Below are 19,708 nucleotides of genomic sequence, written 5' to 3' on the forward strand. Positions count from 1 at the left end.
GAGAAAACAAAAGTAATGAAAATTTCGAGACAACCAACCCCAGTCACAATAAAGATAGACCAAAAACAACTGGAGAATGTGAAATGTTTTAAATATTTGGGTAGCTTGTTAACAGATGATGGAAGGTGTACCTGTGAAATTAAATCTAGGATTGCCATGGCAAAAGCTGCATTTAGCAAGAAGAAGAATCATTTAAGCAGCAAATTGGACTTAAATTTGAGAAAGAAACTAGTGAAATGCTACGTTTGGACCATTGCTTTGTATGGGGCTGAAACTTGGACACTTAGGGCAGTAGATCAGAAACACCTGGAAAGTTTCGAAATGTGGTGTTGGAGAAAGATGGAGGAGATCAGTTGGACTAATTATGTGAGAACTGAAGAAGTGTTGTTTAGAGTCAGTGAGCAGAGGAATATCCTACACGAAATAAGAAAACGGAAGGCTAATTGGATTGGTCATATCTTATGCGGTAACTGCCTTCTAAAAGAAGTTATTGAAGGAAAGATAGAAGAGCACTAGTTACCAGAAGATGAGGAAGAAGACGTAAGAAAATGCTGGATGTCCTTGGGGACAGAAGAAGATATTTTCATTTGAAGGAGAAAGCTCTAGATCGCACCAAGTGGAGGAACTGTTTTGGAAGAGACTGTGTACCCGTTGTCTTGACAGATTACAGATGAATGAATGAATGTTTTCTGTTAAAAATGTTTTACTGTCAACATACATTACAAGCAGTTTACATTGAGTTACAAACCACTGACCAGATGTGGTCCTTGAGAAAAGAATCGTCACTATTATCATAATTTTCCTGAAATGAAATCATCCTTCTTTAAAGAAAACCATAACAGGAACTTCAGAAGTAGAATTTTATTACAGTATAGTTGGTTGAGGCCCTATGCTACAAACTGGAAGGTCACGGGATCGAATCCCAATGAGGTGAACTTTTCCATTTACCTAATCTTTCCATCCACACTATGGCCCTGGGGCCGACTCAGCCTCTAACAGAAATGAGTACCAGGAATATTCTTGGAATATTCTTCGGGTAAAGGTTGGCCGGCGCTTAACGCTGACAACCTTGCCACCATCTATGAGCTGATTGTCTAGAAAATGTGGGAACCTCAACATCTCACAACCCTATGGGCCTCCACAGCCTGTTGCTTGGATACTTTTACTTTACCCCTCAGGAAGATTCCTGGTACTCGTTTCTGTTAGAGGCTTAGTCGACCCCAGGGCCATAGTGCGTTTGGAAATTTTAGGTCAATTAAAAAAAAAACCTTGCTTAACTTACATAAAAAATTCTTTTACTAACGATTTCATTCCGTTTGTACCCTCGTAAATTAACGTTTTCTGTGTTAAAACATACATTTTCTTCTTCTTAGATAGATTAGCGTTGGGGAAGGAGGGGTGTAATTTTATTTGTCCTGGCCCCAGCTTTTCAGGTGATCACCGTCCGCCAGTGGGAGTAGATATATTCAGGAATCAATAATGGTCCGCTGATCACAACCCAGGATTACGGTTTTCTCGATGAAAAGATGCTTCGTGTCGCCCGCATTTATAGGTTCACGTGTATATAAAGATATATTTAATTGAAGTTAGAATATATCTGAATAAATACTTAAAATATTTGCACTTGTCGCAGTCAAGTAGTTTGCGCCTAATAAGTGTGCAGTGTGTACATTTATGTCATGTTTGTTACGGAACAGTACAACGCAGCCAAAATGGCCTTAAAACGCTTTGCACATTGCAGTTGGATTAGACGGTAGTGGTCTGGTAGAATATCCCGTAGGGCTCAGTAGAGAAGCAGGGATGGCGGAGATCGCGGAGATAGTGCTTCGCCCTTGGCACTGCGGGAGGCATGGAAGGTTGGCAAGTTTAATATGTCAGAGCCGGTAGAGAGAGGAAGGCAGTTGTTATCAGTTGTTATGGTTGTGTTGCTAAGTACGCTAAGTACTGCTTAGTGCGTTGCTGGGATACGAGAGAGGAAGGCAGTTGTTATGGTTGCGTTGCTAAGTACCGCTTAGTGCCGAGTTTGTCGTTTGAGTGCATATCGAGGTAACTAAGTAACAAATTCAGTCAGTTGAAGTAGAACAGAAGGTGTACTTTCCGCAGTGTAGAGAATACGTCTCTCAACGGTACATTTTGCTAAGAGAGTGGAGGAATCGAGGAAATGAAAGATGTCCACGAAGAAACACATATCGAGGGATACTGAATCTTTAGTTTCAGTTTCAATTTCAAGTGGTTTAAATAACAACAATGGAGAATACGAGAAAAGCCCAGATGCAGGTAACTTGCAAATGAACTATATCGAGCTAATTTTACAGTAACATAAGCTGGAGTAGCTAGTATTTAATGCCAGCAAACTTGGTAATCTTACTAATTTCCCTTTACAAGAAAACGTTTATTAATTGGCAGCTGGTCGCTTCCACGACACGTCACGACAGACGTCATGATCGGTCATGATCACGCGGTGTGACGAGCAGGAAGCTCATGTTCGCTCATGTTATCGTGATGATCATGATCTCTGAGAATGGTATAATGCGCAACCTACAACTACACACTGTTATAATATGGCTGAGCAATGGAGTACTGCGCAATGCACAGCATTTTCGGTACCGTTCTGTACTAACATATGCGTGGAATGCGGAGAATTTACCTCGGCATGCTCCTGTAACATCTGTGATAGCGGCTCGTCGTTTTCGTACATCACAAATGGAATGCCAGGCGTATTTTTGTTGCAAATAATTAAACGTGTCGTTTTGCGTTGCAGGTGTGTTTTTGGCACATGATCAATACAGAGTATTTCCTATCCTGCACGTTTCTTGTATGTTGCTTACTTTTCTGTGAGCCGGTGGTACAGCAGTTAAGGCCTTCTGTGTCTTCTTTGTTGAGATAACTGTTCATTTTCTGTTCCAGTGAAGTTCGATATTTACATTGTGTCGTAGTATGCACCAAAATTGTGTGTATAGTGCAGCGTTGAGCAGTTAATGGGCGGTGGTAGAATTTGTATTGAGAGTGGGGCCATTCGCCGTATTTTTAAAATAATTTATGGGGTCAAGAATGCTTGAAATTGGGCCCCAGAGACGGTATCTGCCGTGGGGTTTAGTGACAGATTTCCTGCTCCACAGTGTTCTTCAGCTCTAATTCCTGGAAAGTAATTTTTTCTTAGTACAATGTATTCAGAGCTTCACATGGAAACCCACTGTTGCAAATTGATTTTTGCCTGTAAACAGTTAGTTCACCCACATCATTAAAACTAGTAAGTATTTAAGTTTTAGCAACAGTGTATGTATGCCCATAAAATTCTAACCTTTACCAGGGAATGAATTAGATAAATTGTGTAACCAGACATAACAAAAACAGAATGTTTCTAAGAATTTGCATTCCTTTTTTTGACTTTTCTATATCCATTGGATCAACAGGAATTAAATAAATTAAAAAAAAGTATTATAGTGCATTGGTTTGTGATTAACCGAGAATTGATAATTGGTGTAGAACAGAGTGTGACTTCACAGATATATTTGATAGTTTCAGGGTATGTTACTTAGTTATGTAATTGTTTTCTTTAATCACTTCTAAGATATTTACAATGTGTTTTTTTATTTTTCTTTTATTATGGCTAGTGGGGTGGGACTAAGTCCCATGTACTGTGGCCACTTCTGGCCTAATGTACCAGCCCCAGATGAGAGGTGAGGGTGATTGTGGAGTAATTGGTGGAATGAAGATTGGCGGGGGAAACCGAAGTACTCGGAGAAAACCTGCCCCAGCGCCACTTTGTCCACCACAAATCCCACTTGAGCAGACCCTAGATCGAACCCGGGCTGCCGCGGTGGGAAGCCAGCGACTAACCGCTTAAGCTATGGCGTGGCTCTACAGTGTGGTGTTAGTGAAGAATCAACCCCATTCCATGCCTCTGACGGTTGTTCAAATTCACTGCATGAAAGAGCAAGAGAAGGCCCCTCATTTTTTCAAATTTCCAGAAAGCTAGGCTTTGGGAATGAAAATATATGATGATAATACATTCACTTGCTACTACACAAGTGTCCAGTTCATACCAAGTCTCTTGCACACAGCCTTTCCAATATATGCGATACCCCAACAACATTATCCAATTTGCAACAAACTTTCTGTAGAAGAGAATATTAATGAAGCCCCTCAAGTTGTATAAGGTGATTGATGGTAGATGCAGCTGAAAGTTACGTAGCCAAACGCATGGACTGTACTGTGCAAATGAAGACCTAAGACAAAACTTTCTCACGGAAACAAGAAAAGATATGAATTAAAGTTCATAGAATTGCAAAGAAGCAATTAATGTTTTTTTTTTCAGCAGTAATAATTCTATAGCTCTTAGGGTATACATGTGAGGAAATAATTTATGAAATACCAACTAATGAATTCTGAAGCATCAGTATGTAAAATAAATATACAGTATAAATTAAAATGAATTGAATTGCTTAATTGTGCCAACCTAATTTAACTGAACCACCCACACCAAACCAAGAAGTGTCAGTATGCACACGTAGAAGTTCAATAAACAGTGCTAGCTGTTTTGCTACTTGGTGCCTCCCTAATATAACTTGAAAGCATTACTGCTAATCAGAGTTTCTGTACCATTGCACAATGCGTGATATTTTGACTGTTATATAGTAAGTGATTGCATTGAATGATGTAGCAATAAATCAGTATGTTTTGGTCTTGGATGACCATCTTCAGGTATGTACACTTAAAATAACAAATATATAATGCTTTTGCTGAATATGTAGTTTGAAATGAACCCACTTTTGGTCAGTATAGTTAATGTTTCTTACTTGGTGTTGTAAAATGTGAACTGTACAGTATGTAAAGTTGTAAAAATACATAAAACATGTATGTACAGGTCATGAATATACTGAATAGCATTTTGAGTGGTGTGTTTATATTTTTACATGGATTTTTGGTATTGTTCCTCTGTATGCATGTGTGCGCACGCACGTGTGTATTTTTTACTGCTGGTGTATTCAGAAGAATTCGTCTTCTATGTGTGTTGCCAGCATGTATCTGCAATATGGAGGAGAAAGATTTATTGAATATTCTTGTTGTAGTTTTTTACATATATGTTGGCATGCTGATGTTGATATGTAGTAATGTGGGTTATGTAATACTGGATGCACATTGTTGTGGATCAGTATGTGTTTCATTTCCTGCAATGAAAATTGGACGAGACATTGTTTCTTGTTGTTCATGTGTTTTTGTCTTTGTATAGGTTAGGTGTACATATGTGTCATATGAAAGTAAAAGTTAAAGGTAAAGCTATCGCTGTAACAGGCCATGGAAGCCTATAGGGTTGTGAGACATCAAGGCTCCCACATTTTTTTAGACAGTCAGCTCACAGATGGCGGCGAGGCCTGATGCACCGGCTGCTCTGTACCCCCAAGAAGATTTCAGGTACTTATTCCTGTTAGAGGCCGAATCAATTCCAGGGCTATAGCATGGCTGGAAGAATGAGGTCAATTGAAAAAACCAGTGATGACATCTGGAATTGAACTTGTAGCCTTCTGGCTTGCAGCATGATGCCTCAACCAGCTACACTACTGTGTGCCCCTATATGTGGGTATACTTACTGTAAATATGGATATTTAGTTTGTAGGGCATATATGTGCTGTGGTTGCTTTTATGTGGTCTGAGTTTTCTGAAATATGAAATATATATTGTCACGTGTTTTGCTACTGAAGACGCTTCATGTTGAATTGCTGTTAAATGTCGGTGGCTGGGCTGTGCGTGCACTGACTGTGGGTGTGATTCCCCGCTCGGTCCTCATCAGTACTACTTACAACCGGGCCTGGAAATCGCATTTGGTTTCTTAGTTGCTGCACAGGTTTTTGTTAGTTCTTCCTGGAGATTTCGTTTGTCGTGTCCAATGATCGCCAAAACGTTTTCAACTCTATGTTGGATTTTATCATCCAACTCTGCATAGATCACATTTCGGCCTTCAATTTTTCCTTGTCGGCTGTCCTGTTGGCCGCCGCCTTTTCTTGATTGGCGTCTAATTTGGCCGTTAAATCTTCTTTGTCTGTCCTATTTTCTTCAATGGCCTTTATCTCTTTCAGCATATCCTCTTTGTCTTTCTTCCTTGTGACCTCTGCTGTCACCTGATTGGTTCTAATTTCCTTCAGGAGAAGTTCCATCATCTGCTGCATCTCCATTTTGTAGCAGTAAAATACTCGATGCACAACAATTTGTGGCGTGTTTAAGTTTGTAGACAATTCTGACACCAGTGTAACGTGTTTAGTTACTGAAGATGATGTTCGGATTGTTAACTGGTTTATTTAACAACCTACAATTAACTACGATTAATTATGACACTGGTATGGGTTTACACAATTTACAAACCCTACACACAAATCTCTTCACACTGTCCTCAGTTGTATACACGTATTAATTACGATACGGGATACGATACGATACAAGTGTCACTGTATCACACACTCCCAATTATTACTCAGTTATCACAAACTGTCACTGATTATCATGCTGTATCACAAATACTAGACTGCAAATGCTCTTCCCTGGCCAACTCGTAATTCAACTCGTAGTCTGTTGCCTTGAGAACTGTCTTCGGCGGCTGTATAGTTCCCTTATAAACCCTCAGCCGGACAACGGGAAAACAGTTACATAATAGGCACCACTGTTGTCTGACGCCGTGTTTGTCTGTTACGTAATGGGTACCGCTGTTATTACCGTTGTCTCTAGCAACCACTTTTTACCTGCTTTGCTTAGCAACCGGTGTTTACTTGCTTTGCATAGCGACCAGCTTGCTGGGACTCGGCTCACTTCGGCTCTGCTCGGCATGGCACGTCACGGCTGGCGGGGAGGGAGGGCCGTCATCCATAGCGCAACACATCACAATATTGTGGTGTCTTTGATGTCGACATGATGTAAAGATTTAATTTTAGATGCTAATATGGTATTGTTTGTCATATAGTATTGGATTGTTCTGTTTGTAGTGTGTTCCCTGTGTAGCTTGTATGGGTAGTGGTAGGTGACTGACGTATATGCTAAGGGTTTGCTTTTAGGTAAGGGGAGTGGAGGAGTATGTGGTATGTTGGGTGGAAGGTGGGGATAATCTGCTTCAGTATTATTATGTGGGCTATATTTTTAGAATTGCATCAAATATGGGGTTATTTGTATATGTAAAAGTGTCATTCATTTGTTCCTTCTCTAGGGTGAGATAAATATGGAATCATTCTAATGTGTTAAGTGAACGATCTTTTGAATGTGGTGTATTTACATTGTTTGGTCTGTGGTGTTGTGTGTTGACCTTCTAATATTTGTTGGGAATATCTAAGAGTTCAGTTTGCTACTTTTCAGTGCCCATATATGTTCTTTGAATCATGTTCAAAATGCTTTCCCTGTTTGTCCAGCATGCAGGGTGCAGTTGTTACATTTTAGTTGATAAATTCTGCTATTATTGAAGGTGTCTGTTAAGGGTTCTTTTGGGGGGAAGCAATGTCTTTGTGTTGTGTTGCTGGTTTTCAAGGTTGTACGTATGTTTGTGTTTTTCAGTGATCTAGTTATGATTCTAGTTTCTTTCCTGAAGTATGTGAAGGTGGCCCATTTTTGTTTTTTGGTACAAGATGATCTTTGGCGCAGTTTGGTTTGTGAATGTTTTGCAGTATGCTTGGAGGATAATTATTATTGTGTAGAATGGTTTCTGTATGTTGTAGTTCCCATTTGCTTTTTTTTTTTTTAATGAGATAAGTGTTCAAGTAGTTTGTTAGTTGTTTCCTTTTCAGTGGGTGTATTGAATTAAATTTTGCTTGTGTATTTTCAGTGTTTGTGTTGTGAAACAGTTGTATGTCATCAACATAACAAAAGTAGTCAGTGATGTGGTGCTTTATCAAGATGTTGAAAATTGTAATATGTTCAAGATACTGGATAAATTTTTCAACTAGTATTGCCGATGTTGGTGCTGCCACAGCTAGTCAATCATTAATTCATAATATTGGTTCAAAATTGTAAATAGTTTTGTTTTAGAATTGTATTTAACAGTATTGTGACATGTTGACCCCTACCTCCCCAGCGGAACGTAGCGGTAAAGTAGCGCTCGTGTAATAGGCGAATCATCACCCCGCCACTCTCCCCGCGGTGACGTCACGAGCGGAGCCGAAGTGAGCCGAGCGGAGCCGAAGTGAGCCGAGCGGAGCCGAAGATAGCTGAGCCCCCCGCATCCTGGTAGCTATGCAACGTGCCACGCGCGGTGACGCCACGGTAACGTGGAACCGCTTCCCACTGTGACGTGGCCCGCAACAGGCATCACTGCGGATATATAAGGGAACCGCACAGCAGCTACCAGTGAGTTGGAATGTGGGCAGCCGCCGAGTTATAACGTGGCCATCGCCGAAGATAGTTCCGAGCAAGCCTACGAGAGTGTCTTATCAAGAGTTCTCCAGTCAGCCGACTACAGTTGGAGTATAGCAGCCGTCGCGGGAAGAAGAACCGGACGTGTGTGTGATTGTGTAATTGGGAGTGTGTGATACAGTGNCCTACTGTAAATGTGTAGACTACTGAACACAGAGTGATCTGATTTGCACATAGGGTTATAAAGTGTGAAACCCCGCAACAGTGGTAACAGATTAATGCGATTAGGGTTATAAAGTGTGAAACCCCGCAACTGTGTGATAATTAATTGTAGCCGTTTCTTGTAGATTGTTGAATAAACCAATTAACGATCTCTACGGCGTATTCAGTAACGAAACACGTGACAGTATTATGAGTTTTTGCTTATATTGTACTGTTATTGTCAAAGATGTTTAATGATTTCTGTAAGCTCTGGTAGGGGAATGTTTGTGTACATATTTCTGATGTTGACTGAACAGGTTTTGTTCTTTTATGTTGATCATCCCAAGTTTTTGGATGATGCTAGTGACATTTTGGATATTAAGGGCATTGGTTAACTATATTGTGTTTCTTAATAGTGATGCTAAATGTGATGCAAGTTTGTAGCTTGGGCTGTCTTTTCAGTTTTCTATAGGTCAGACTGGTTGGTGGTTTGTATGTAACTTTATTGTGCCATATATATATGTGGCTGCATTTTGTGGTTCTGTTCATTATGTTATGGCAGGTGTTAACTGATATCTTTCTGTTTTTTGTTCATGATATCTTTCAGTAATTTTTCAAAGCTGTTTTGTGAAATAAAGTCTTTGATTTTTTTTGTTATAATTGTCTTCATGTAGTATAACTAATGTGTTACTTTTAGCTGCTTTTTTATTTTTAGGTGGTGTAGGTGTTTATGAATAAGCATTTCTTTTATATTATAGATTGTCTTTTACTTGTATACATGTATTTCTAATTTTTATTTTGTAGATGATATGTGTATGTGTGTTGCTTCTTTTATTGTGAGTTTTTGTATGTTGTCTGCTGTTATTTATCATATATATATTTGTTTGTTGTCATATAGTTATTTATTGCAGTGTCTGCTTCTATTGCTAGAGTTTTAGTTCAGTTTTGAAGTTTGTAATGGTTGTATTTTAGGCCTTTGCTCACTAGTTGTATTTCATTATTTGCAAAGGTAGTGTTGGGTCAGTTTTCAGCACATGTGTAAAAGGTATTTGTATTGTTTAAAGCGTGTGTCGTAACTGATTTGTCTTGTAGGTTTTTATTTTATTGTTAAGGTCTTCATACTTTACTTTGCCAATCTTATCTTTGAGCCAATTGTCTAGATCAGGGGTCTCCAAACTTTTTGATCCGTGGGCCACATTAGGTAATTCAGCACTTTCAACGGGCTGGATAAAGTGAGAAATTAATAGCTCTAGGTATATGAGTTTTATTGAAAGCACAGAATTTCATAAACTAAATACAAAGTATGTGAGAATAAATTATCGGATATTAACGACAACAGACAGTAGCAGCAAATGCTCATATTTTCATCACAAATTATAATAAAACAATTAATGTGAATGATGGAACTCTTTTTGCATTCTTAAAATCGGATTAAATTGAGGTTCAAATTTTGAAACACTAATCATAAGTATCGACTTTTAATGTTCATTGGATAAATTTGCCCTGTATTTCAACTTGATGTACTTCATCTGGGAAAAAGTTTGTTCACACAGATATGTCGTCCCAAAAATGGAGATAGGCAAATTTCTTTAAATTTGGAAATTGCTCTGAGTTCAGAAATTATAAAATTCGATCAAATTTCCTTCCTTGTTAATATGATAATTTTCCTGAAGTTCAATAATTTCCATTTGAATTTGACTTGGGACATCTGCAGCATCACAGTCAAATGGATTTTGAAACAATCTAATTTCCTGAGCACTGGAATCCAAATCAGCAATTCGCTTCTGAAATTGTTCCTTCAAATCTGAAACGACTAAATTTACAAACAAGGAAGGAAATTATGCTTCACCCTTTTTATGCATCTCTGCACAGTATATCATATGAACAAAGTTTTTTTCACTTGGCTTTCCAGAAGTATCAGCTATGCTCTGAATGCCTTGATAAGTGCAAATAAATCACAGACTTAAGTTATTTTCACCGTGCAACTTTAAATTCAAATGGTTCATATGGTTCACCAAATCAGCAAAAAATGCTAATTTCCAAAGCCCCTCGGTATCTAATAAAAGTGATTCGTGATGGTTTTTCTTGGTAAGAAATATATCAATTTCATTCCTGAGCTGAAAGAAGCGCGAAATAACCTTTCCACAGCTAAGCCATCGAACTGCAGTATATGTCAGGTCAGTAAGCTCAGAAACACATTTACCAGTACTCATTGGAAAATTAGTTCAGTTGGTGCATTTCTGCACAATTCTTTCGTGGGCCGGATAAAATCACATTGTGGGCCGCATGTGGCTCACGGGCCGTAGTTTGGAGACCCTTGGTCTAGATAATGTGGGACCCTCAAGGTCTCACAACCCTATGGGCCATCACGGCCTGGTACAGGGATAGCTTTTCTTTACTTATGTGATATGTGAATTTTTACAACTTTACATACTGTAGATTTTACATTTTACAATGCCAGTTAGGAAACTTTAGGGAACTTTATCTGTACTGACCAGAAGTGGATCCATATGAAACTATATTTTTATCAAAAACATAATATATTTGGTATTTTACATGTATACACCTGAAGATTGTCAGTTAAGACCGAAATATATGGCGTTTTTAATTTTATATACTAAACAGATTGACTCATATCACATGCTGTGTGACAATACAGGAACCCAGACTGTATATTCTAAACAGGATGCAGCGCATAAAAATATTACTGCTAATGTCAGTCTGCTCAGTGATAAGAGTTCAATTTAATTTGGTGAAAGCCTAATTCTGTTAAGTGTTGTAAATTTTTATACGTAGATGATTTGAAGGAATTGTTCTGTGTAATTCAGCTTCTGAAGTTAGGAATGGATGAAAGTAAATACTCTTCAGACAGTTCACAGTTGGGAGCTAATGCTGAATAAGAAGTATACATGTAGTAAGCACAAAAGCTTGGCATGAACTTTAGTTCAGAAGGGAATAATGACAGTATTAACTGCTGGGTTTTATGTAAGTACATTGCAGCATGTCCAAATAGTTTGTCAGAATAACTACTTTTTATATACCGGAAAGAATTATGTTTATTCAGTCTATCTTTTATTCCAGTTATATTTGGATATAAGTAGGTATGCAGGTTAAATGGCATGAAATATTCCTCAATTTCTGTGTATTCTAGATATGATAAAAACTGCTGAGGTATTGATTTTCTGGTGTTTTATCGCAGATAGTTCTCTGAGACATCCTCCATGGGAGCCATTAGGGAATACTTGTACAATGTCAAGAAAGCGTCATAGAGAAGACGACAGTTGTACCGAAACTACATCAGCTCCAGCTTTACCTCTACAAATGGTAAATTCCTGTTGTTATCATCTTTGTATTGTGTAATTTAAGAGTAATATTATTTAGTAGATTCAATAAAAGGAAAGCAGAATGCAACTATAATAGAGAGAATAATCTATATGCAGTAAGCGATTGGGCATGAGTGAAGACATAGCATATAAGTAAACGAAAATAAGCTATACAAGTTTTTTTTAATCCATTGCAAAATTCCGTTGATCCAATCTAGGCTACACATACGCCTGATGGATATAGAACCAGTCACAGACAAGTAACTAAAATACACATGCTATGAAAATAAGCATAGGTCAGATCAAACAATAAACCAAACTGTTTATCGTCTTGCTTTAGCATTAAACATAACAACATATTAAATTTAATATTGTAAAAAATCATCATACCAAAAGGTAGATGATAACATATTTATGCCAAAATAATGCACCTATGATACATAAAACCTTAATAATTCACATTAAAATTAGTAACTACTATTAAAAAAAATCCTTCAGTGAATAAAAATAATTCAGTAGAAGGTAGTTTTTTAGAGTATTTTTAAATTGATTCTTATTATCAGACAAATTTTTTTATGCAAGGAGGTAAGTGATTAAATGCCTTTATACCTATATAATAAACGCCATTTTTATAGACAGACAACCTTGGTTGTGAAGGGTAAAAATTATTTTTACCTCTGGTGTTGATATCATATAACTCTGAATTTGTTTTAAATAAGGAGATAGTATCAATTACAAAAATTAGTAATGAAAATATATACTGAGAATAAAACGGTAATATATCTAGTTTCTTAAACAATTCCCTACAGGAATCCCTATTTCTGGAATTTTTAATAATTCTTATGGCCTTTTTTTTTTTTTGTAGTTTAAATATATTGATACTATAAGGGGAATTCCCCCAGAAGATTGTACCATATGACATAACTGCATGAAAATAAGAACAGTAAATCATCCTTAGTGATTCATGGGACACAAAGGGTCTTAAAGATCTAATAGCATAACATGCTTTGCTTAATTTAACCATAAGTCCATCAGTATGATGCTTCCATTACAAGGAGCTATCAACAGTAATACCTATACTCGTAAATGGAGTATTTGTATTGTTAATAATATATTTATTATTATAACTAATATCTAATTGAATTATTTGACTATTAGTGGTTCTAAATTGTATATACTGAGTTTTGTTATAATTTAATGACAACAGATTGATATTAAACCACTCATTCAACTGTCTGAAAGAGGAAATAATATCCTTCTTAAAATTTACTAAATTAGGAATACTAGTAATAATGCTGGTATCATCAGCAAACATAACTGGCTTAGAGTTATAATTAACTACTTTAGGTAGGTGAGTTATGTAAAAAAGAAAAAGCATTGGTCCAAATATAGATCCCTGGGGCACTCCATGTTTAATCTTACCCCATTCTGAAGAAGTATAAGAATATGTTAATTTATCATCAGTGAGAACTCGCTGATACCTATCACTGAGATATGATTTGATTAGAGCATATGCATTGCCTACAGTTCCATAGAATTTCAGTTTCTTCATTAATAAATCGTGATTCATGCAATAAAAGGCTTTCTCGAGGTCACAAAAATACCTCCCACAAGCTCCTTATTATTTAAGGCCTGTAAAGTATCATTTAGAAGTATAAACGTTGCCTTTCCTGTTGAGGAATTGCTTCTAAACCCAAACTGTTAACTAGATAATATAGCATTATTTATTACATGTTTAGAAAGTCTTATATATATCATCTTTTAAAAAATTTTAGAAAAGGAAGTTAGTAATGATATAGACCTATAATTTTTTATATCTTTATTGTCGCCTTTTTTAAATAATGGCTTAACCACAGACAACAAAGTTCAGAAACTTCAGAAAGTATTTATTCATAACTAAATGAAAGTGGGAGAAACATTTGGAGGGTTACACCCCCACTTGAAGTTATGGATGACAGAAGCATCAAATTAGAAAATTGATTCAGAGAAGAGAAAAGATAGCAAAAATAGTACTGGTGCAATAGTGGTTGTATTGGCAGTAGCAACAGTAGTCGAAGTGATTGAAACTAATGCATGAAGTTAAGTATGTTAATAATCTGTGTCCCACAGGAACTGAATGTTATGTGGACACAGATTTATGCATTATAATGAAGCGCAACTCAGTAAACTTTACCTTGTCTTATTTTATAAAGATATGGAAAAATTCGTACAAAGTATCACTTATAATTAAAATAATCCAATAAAATCCATAAAAGCAGAACTCTGTATAAATTAAGATTTTTCAAACAATATAGTACAGGTCATCCTGGATTTCCGCCTTTCATTCATTCATTCATTCATTCATTCATTCATTTCCTTTATTTTCCATATATCTATACAGGCAAAGAACCTAAGATGTGGAAATAGTCAAACAGTGGAAGTAGCCCTAGTGACCAGAGATAAAATTACTCTTAAGTACAGTATTATTGCTCTGGTCTTTGCTTGTATGTGTTATTTTTGGAGTTGGAGTCACCTGTTTTCTTGTTTTTTGGTATTAATTTTCATCATTCAGTATAGCAACTGACCACAGGCTGAATGACTTAGGGGTCAGAGTTCAAGTCTTGGTGGGAATAAGATTTTTCTTCTTTCCACGTCAACCAGGCCAGTTCTGGGGCCCACTCAGCCCTCTATCCAATGGGTAATGAGGACTTTTTCTCCAGGGGTGAAGTGGCCAGAGAGTGAAGCTGACCACTTAGCTCAGCTAATGCCTAGGTCAATAACATGTGTATCTGTATGTTCACTCCCCAATATGTCTTCATGGCATAATGCTTACTTAATTAGTTAAGCACAGGGACTGTACCTTACCTTTCAGTGTATTTATAAATATAATTCTTTATATGAGGGCTGTTCAGAAAGTAACTTGCTGTGAGCTGTTTACAAAACAAGCAATTAGAAAAAAATATGTACATACATAAGCTACTTCTCAGTGTAGTCGCTGCTAGAATTGAAACACTTGTACCGGGGAATAAGTTTTTGTATGCGAGAAGTCTACTACCTGTGAGCTCAGTCATGTTTAGACACCTTCCATCAACTGCTCAGCATTGTTGAAGTGTTGTGATCCCACCCAGTTGTTCAGGTAGGTGAACAGGTGGTAGTTGCTCAGGGCTAGGTCAGGGCTGTAAGGAGGGTGGTAAGACAACTCCCAGTTCAATTGCTTCAGCAGTGCTCAATTGTGAGAAGCTGTATATGGACACACATCGTCATGTAGGAGCACGACACGGGATGTCAGCATTCCATGCCTTTTGTTCTAAATGGCCCTGTGCAGTTCTTTTAGTGTTTTGCAGTACACTTATAACATTATTGTGGCCTCTTGTTGCATGAATTCCACCATCAGCACTCCTTTCCTCTCCTAGAAAACAGTTTATGTCTGCTTTCTGGCAATGTTTAAACAATCTTTTTTGGCTTGTTTGGTGAATGTGTGCATGTACTGCTTTGTCTGCTCTTTGGTTTCAGAATTCATAAATGAAACCCAGGTTTCACCATCTGTTACTTGTGCTGTGTGATTGAGAAATTCATTGCCATATTTGTGGTGTTGCTCTACAAATGTCAAAGCCAAAGAAATTCTCTGCATTTTGTGTGCACCCATGGACATTTTCAGAACCCATCTGTGCAGTACTTGTGATAGCCTAGTCTAACTGTGATAATCTCATAGAGAAGAGTGCATGAAATTTTTGGAAATTCCAAGATTTTGCCCTGCATTCTGTTGATGGGACAGCAACATATACTGTGTTTTTCTCTTCTGTCTACTTCTAGACCAACGTCCTTATTAGCATCAGTTAGAGTTTCTGTGCTTTTCTGTATGGTATCTATATTTTCTCCAGTAAATTCACATCATCAGCAAAGATGAGCAGCTGATATTTCCCATTTAATTTTATTTCTGCCTATGAGTAGTTCTCATGGACCTTCTAAAGCAAATTTGAAAATCAGTGACAATAAAGAATGTCCTTGTTTTAGACCGTTTTGGAGAGGAAAATTATCATACAAATGTTTACATATACAGACTTTACTATGTGTTTTATTTAAACACATTTTAATCAGTGTAACTATTTCATGGGTACACCAAACTCTGAGGAAACTGAATCATAGGCTTTCTTGAAGTCTGTGAATTGCTGATGTTCTGTCTCATTGTACTCCCATCTTTTCTCTAGTATCTGATGAACACAAAAAATATGATCAGTAGCTGTTTGAAACACGCATTGATTGTTCCCAATATTTTCATCCATATGTGAACTTAACCTTGAGAGAAGGTTATTGGATAAAATTTTGTATGAAGTTGATAGCAGTGATATCCCATGATTAACCAACCATTTGTTTTCATTTCTCATCACATGATGCCTCCATCAAGTATTGTTCATCAGGTCAACAATTTACAAATGAAAACAGATTAATGAATCACATACTATAATTTTATTACACTGGTAGTTGGGTGCAATTCCAATGAGTTATTGCACATGTGAATTGCACCCAACTACCAGTGTAATAAAATTACAGTATGTGATTCATGTGGGGGCATGCGGTAGCATAGGTGGTTGAGGCACGATGCTGCAAGCCGGAAGGTCACGGGTTCAAGTCCCGATTAGGTCTTTGGAATTTTTTCAGTTGACATAATCCTTCCAGCTGCACTATGGCCCTGGGGTCGACTCAGCCTCTTAACAGAAATGTGTACCAGGAATTAAATAATTTTCCAGGGGAGTAAAGTGAGGCTGGCATGTAAGGCTGACAACCTTACTGCCATCTTTGAGCTTATTGTCTAGACTGAGATGGAATTTACGCAAAGATGCTTATTTTATTCTGTTTATTAGACACCTGAAAATGAAGAGTACGTTTCTAAAGGATGTAATTCCAGAAATAACGTTTTTGATATCATTTGAGTTAGTACACCATACCAGGTGTATTGATACAATGTCGGTGTGAATTCAATTATTTATAGCATTTTCAAATATAATTTCAATGCAGAGATGCATTATTTATTCAGTTTTCCTTTTTTTTCCACACATTTATAAAAATTAATTTAATCGTTGTACCCAGCTCATGCCGAGAGCATGTTGACCTTTATATTGCAAATTTGTTTTGCTGATTACTGGTGCTGGAATGTTTGCCATGTTTGAATACACTATGGAAAAGGCAGGAAGGATATATGGTGTTTTTGCTCTGTGCTGAACCCCCCAGTGAAGTGGAGCATGCTTATCAGATGATACTGTGACCTTCAGTAGGTCAGAACATGTTACGCACTTTGAGTAGTTTGAATTGAGTCTGTAAATTACTGCCAGTTATAATGTTCATCCTGTATGGTTCATTGTCCATTAGTACTTGGTATGTTAGCAGCTGTGGGATATAAACTCAGGGAGATTTATACTGCCATTTTGCATCCATTTTGTGATTATCTGCAGCAGACTACCTATGAGGTTGATATAAATGATTCTGATTTTGAGGCTTTAATAGCATTTCTGTTAATGTCAGTGTAAAAACAAAAAGGTAAAATTATCCCTGTGCTTAACTAATTAAGCACTACACCATGAAGGCATATGGGCGAGTAGATGTATAGATCGACATTTTCTTGAACTCAGCAGTAGCTGGAGGAGAGTGGTCAGCTTCATGCTCCTGCCGCTTTACTCCCAGGGAAAGAGCCCCTGGTGCTCATTAGATATTAGGTTGGATGGTCCCCAGAGCCTGACTGGATGATGTGGAAAAGAGATTAATGTCAGTGCCTGTGGTCTAGTGGTCGGAGTTCCTGGCTACAGATCCAAAGGTCTGGGTTCGATTCCCAGCGCTCCCAGATGTTCTGAGAAGTACTGGGTCTGGAACGGGGTCCACTCGGCTTTGTGAGAACAGTTGAGGAGCTATTTCAAGGAAATAGCACCTCCATTCTAGAAAACCGAAATTAATGGCCGTGGGGATTCCCTGCGCTGACCACACGGCACCCTTTATCCGCTAAAGTTGGCACTTTGTCGACGAGCGATGGTCGTTGGGTCGGTATAGTTTGCTTGTGGACTAAAACCACAGAGTTTTAGTTATAGATATAATAGGAGAGAACTTTAATTTTACCACGTTTTTTACTTGTTAGATTTTATATAGGATCTTTTCTGATGAGGTTTTAATAGCATACAGATGTTATGTGGACATCTGGGGCATCCATAAACACAGGAATTAAGTTTAAAGCACCAAAATCCGGGACAGCATAACATAAGGATAACTGCGTATCTAACTTTTCTTTAAATTCTAGTGGGGTGGGACTCAGTCTCTTGTACTGCAGCCACTTCTGGCCTATTGTACTAACGTAATTAACTTAGTCTTTGATGTGAGGAAGTTGATAATTATTCATCTGCTTATGTCGTTTCCTTCATTGGAGCTCAGTGATTCATAAAAGCCCACTTTTGAACCCAGTCCTCTGCTAATTTTGTTCAGACCTTCACAGATATTATTCCAAGATTCATCTGAATATTTTTCTCCCATCTGTACCTAGGTCTCCCAGCTGGTTTCTCACTTGAGGGTTTTTTGAACAAGTTTATTATGCCCTCATTTGTACTACATTTTCCACCCATGTCATCCTTCTTGAATTAACTACCCCAACAGTATTAGTGAAAAAATAAAATTTGAAGCTCTTCACTATTAGAGGGAGCCAGGATATCTCAGTCATTGTAGCAACTAGGCAATTGACTTGATGACCAAAAAATCAGGGCTTAATTTGTGGCAGGAGCAGATATTTTTCACTTTTCCACAATGTGCAGACTGGCTCTGGGGTCATCTCTGCATCCCCTCCAACCATACCAACTGCTCTTTCCCCAAGGGTTTAAATGACTGGAATGTGAAGCTACCCACTCATCTCCATCTGGTGCAGAGGTTAGGAATGGTGAAGCTGCACCTCCCCCCCCCCCCNNNNTCATGTCATGGTTCTTAATTAAGCACAGAGACTTTGTTAATATAATTTTCTTGATTCACCAATTGTTCTTTGTCTCTTAGTTCCAGATGTTCTCCTCAGCACTTCTTAAATACTCCTTGCTATATAGAGGAATTTGCATACATAAAGTATCATGTTGATTGAAGTAAATGGTTATTGACTGATGAAGACATTTGATAACATGGAATAGTCCTGAAGTGTAACATAGAAAGGAACTTAGAGTGAATAATGTGAGATTCATTTGGTCCTGAACTTTGTCACAGACATAGGATACAGTTAAGGTCAGAGTGCAGAGATATGATTACCCTTAAACATCCAATTTGAGTAGTGTGACATGGAACACCACTGCCAGTCATTGATCAGCAGAGCACTTGAGCCTGAGACCTGATGCATAAAGCATTGCATTAAGCTGAGCCTTCACAAATTTATTATTAATATATTCATAAAAGGAAGTGCAGGTGTTGTGGTCTGTGTGGAATAATGTCTTTGAAAAAACGCATTTCTGCTACTGACTCAAGAAAACCATATTGTAGAATTGTTTCAGAAGGATCGATGGTAATATAATTTTATTGTGTCACAAACAACCTCATAACTGAGCAGTATCCAAAAATTTTATGGCATTTCTTAACCGTCTCACATTTATTTTATTATACGTTATGTATCAGATCTTAAAGAATAAGATGTGCAGAGGTAGACTGGAGTAAGTTGGTCTTTCATGAACATGGAAATGAACCTTTGGGTTCTATAAAGTGCAGAATATATTTCAGTGAAGTGACTGATTTGTAGTGTAATTACTCCTATGAATAACATTTGCATTCCATAGAAAGCATGCATTGTGAAAAAAAAATCGTTTAATTTTGGGCTAGCTGACATCAATTTTTGTTAATCTGCAATTTGTCTTTTTCAGTTTAATTTTTTA

At 37.5% G+C, this 19,708-nt stretch overlaps 1 protein-coding gene across 1 annotated transcript in view; it reads left to right on the forward strand.

The window, feature by feature from the left end:
- Nucleotides 1–2,085: 2,085 nt before the first annotated feature.
- LOC111874604 (choline-phosphate cytidylyltransferase A) overlaps nt 2,086–19,708 on the forward strand; it is a gene marked incomplete at its 5' end in the record, with an annotated part of 33,147 nt that continues 15,524 nt past the window's right edge. Inside the window, 2 exon segments of the mRNA XM_023870234.2 lie at nt 2,086–2,277; nt 11,729–11,853. Of these exon segments, the coding sequence (XP_023726002.1) occupies nt 2,169–2,277; nt 11,729–11,853 (234 nt within the window).

This window comes from Cryptotermes secundus, unplaced genomic scaffold (genome assembly GCF_002891405.2).
Source record: "Cryptotermes secundus unplaced genomic scaffold, Csec_1.0 scaffold1703, whole genome shotgun sequence".
Lineage (NCBI taxonomy): Eukaryota > Metazoa > Arthropoda > Insecta > Blattodea > Kalotermitidae > Cryptotermes > Cryptotermes secundus.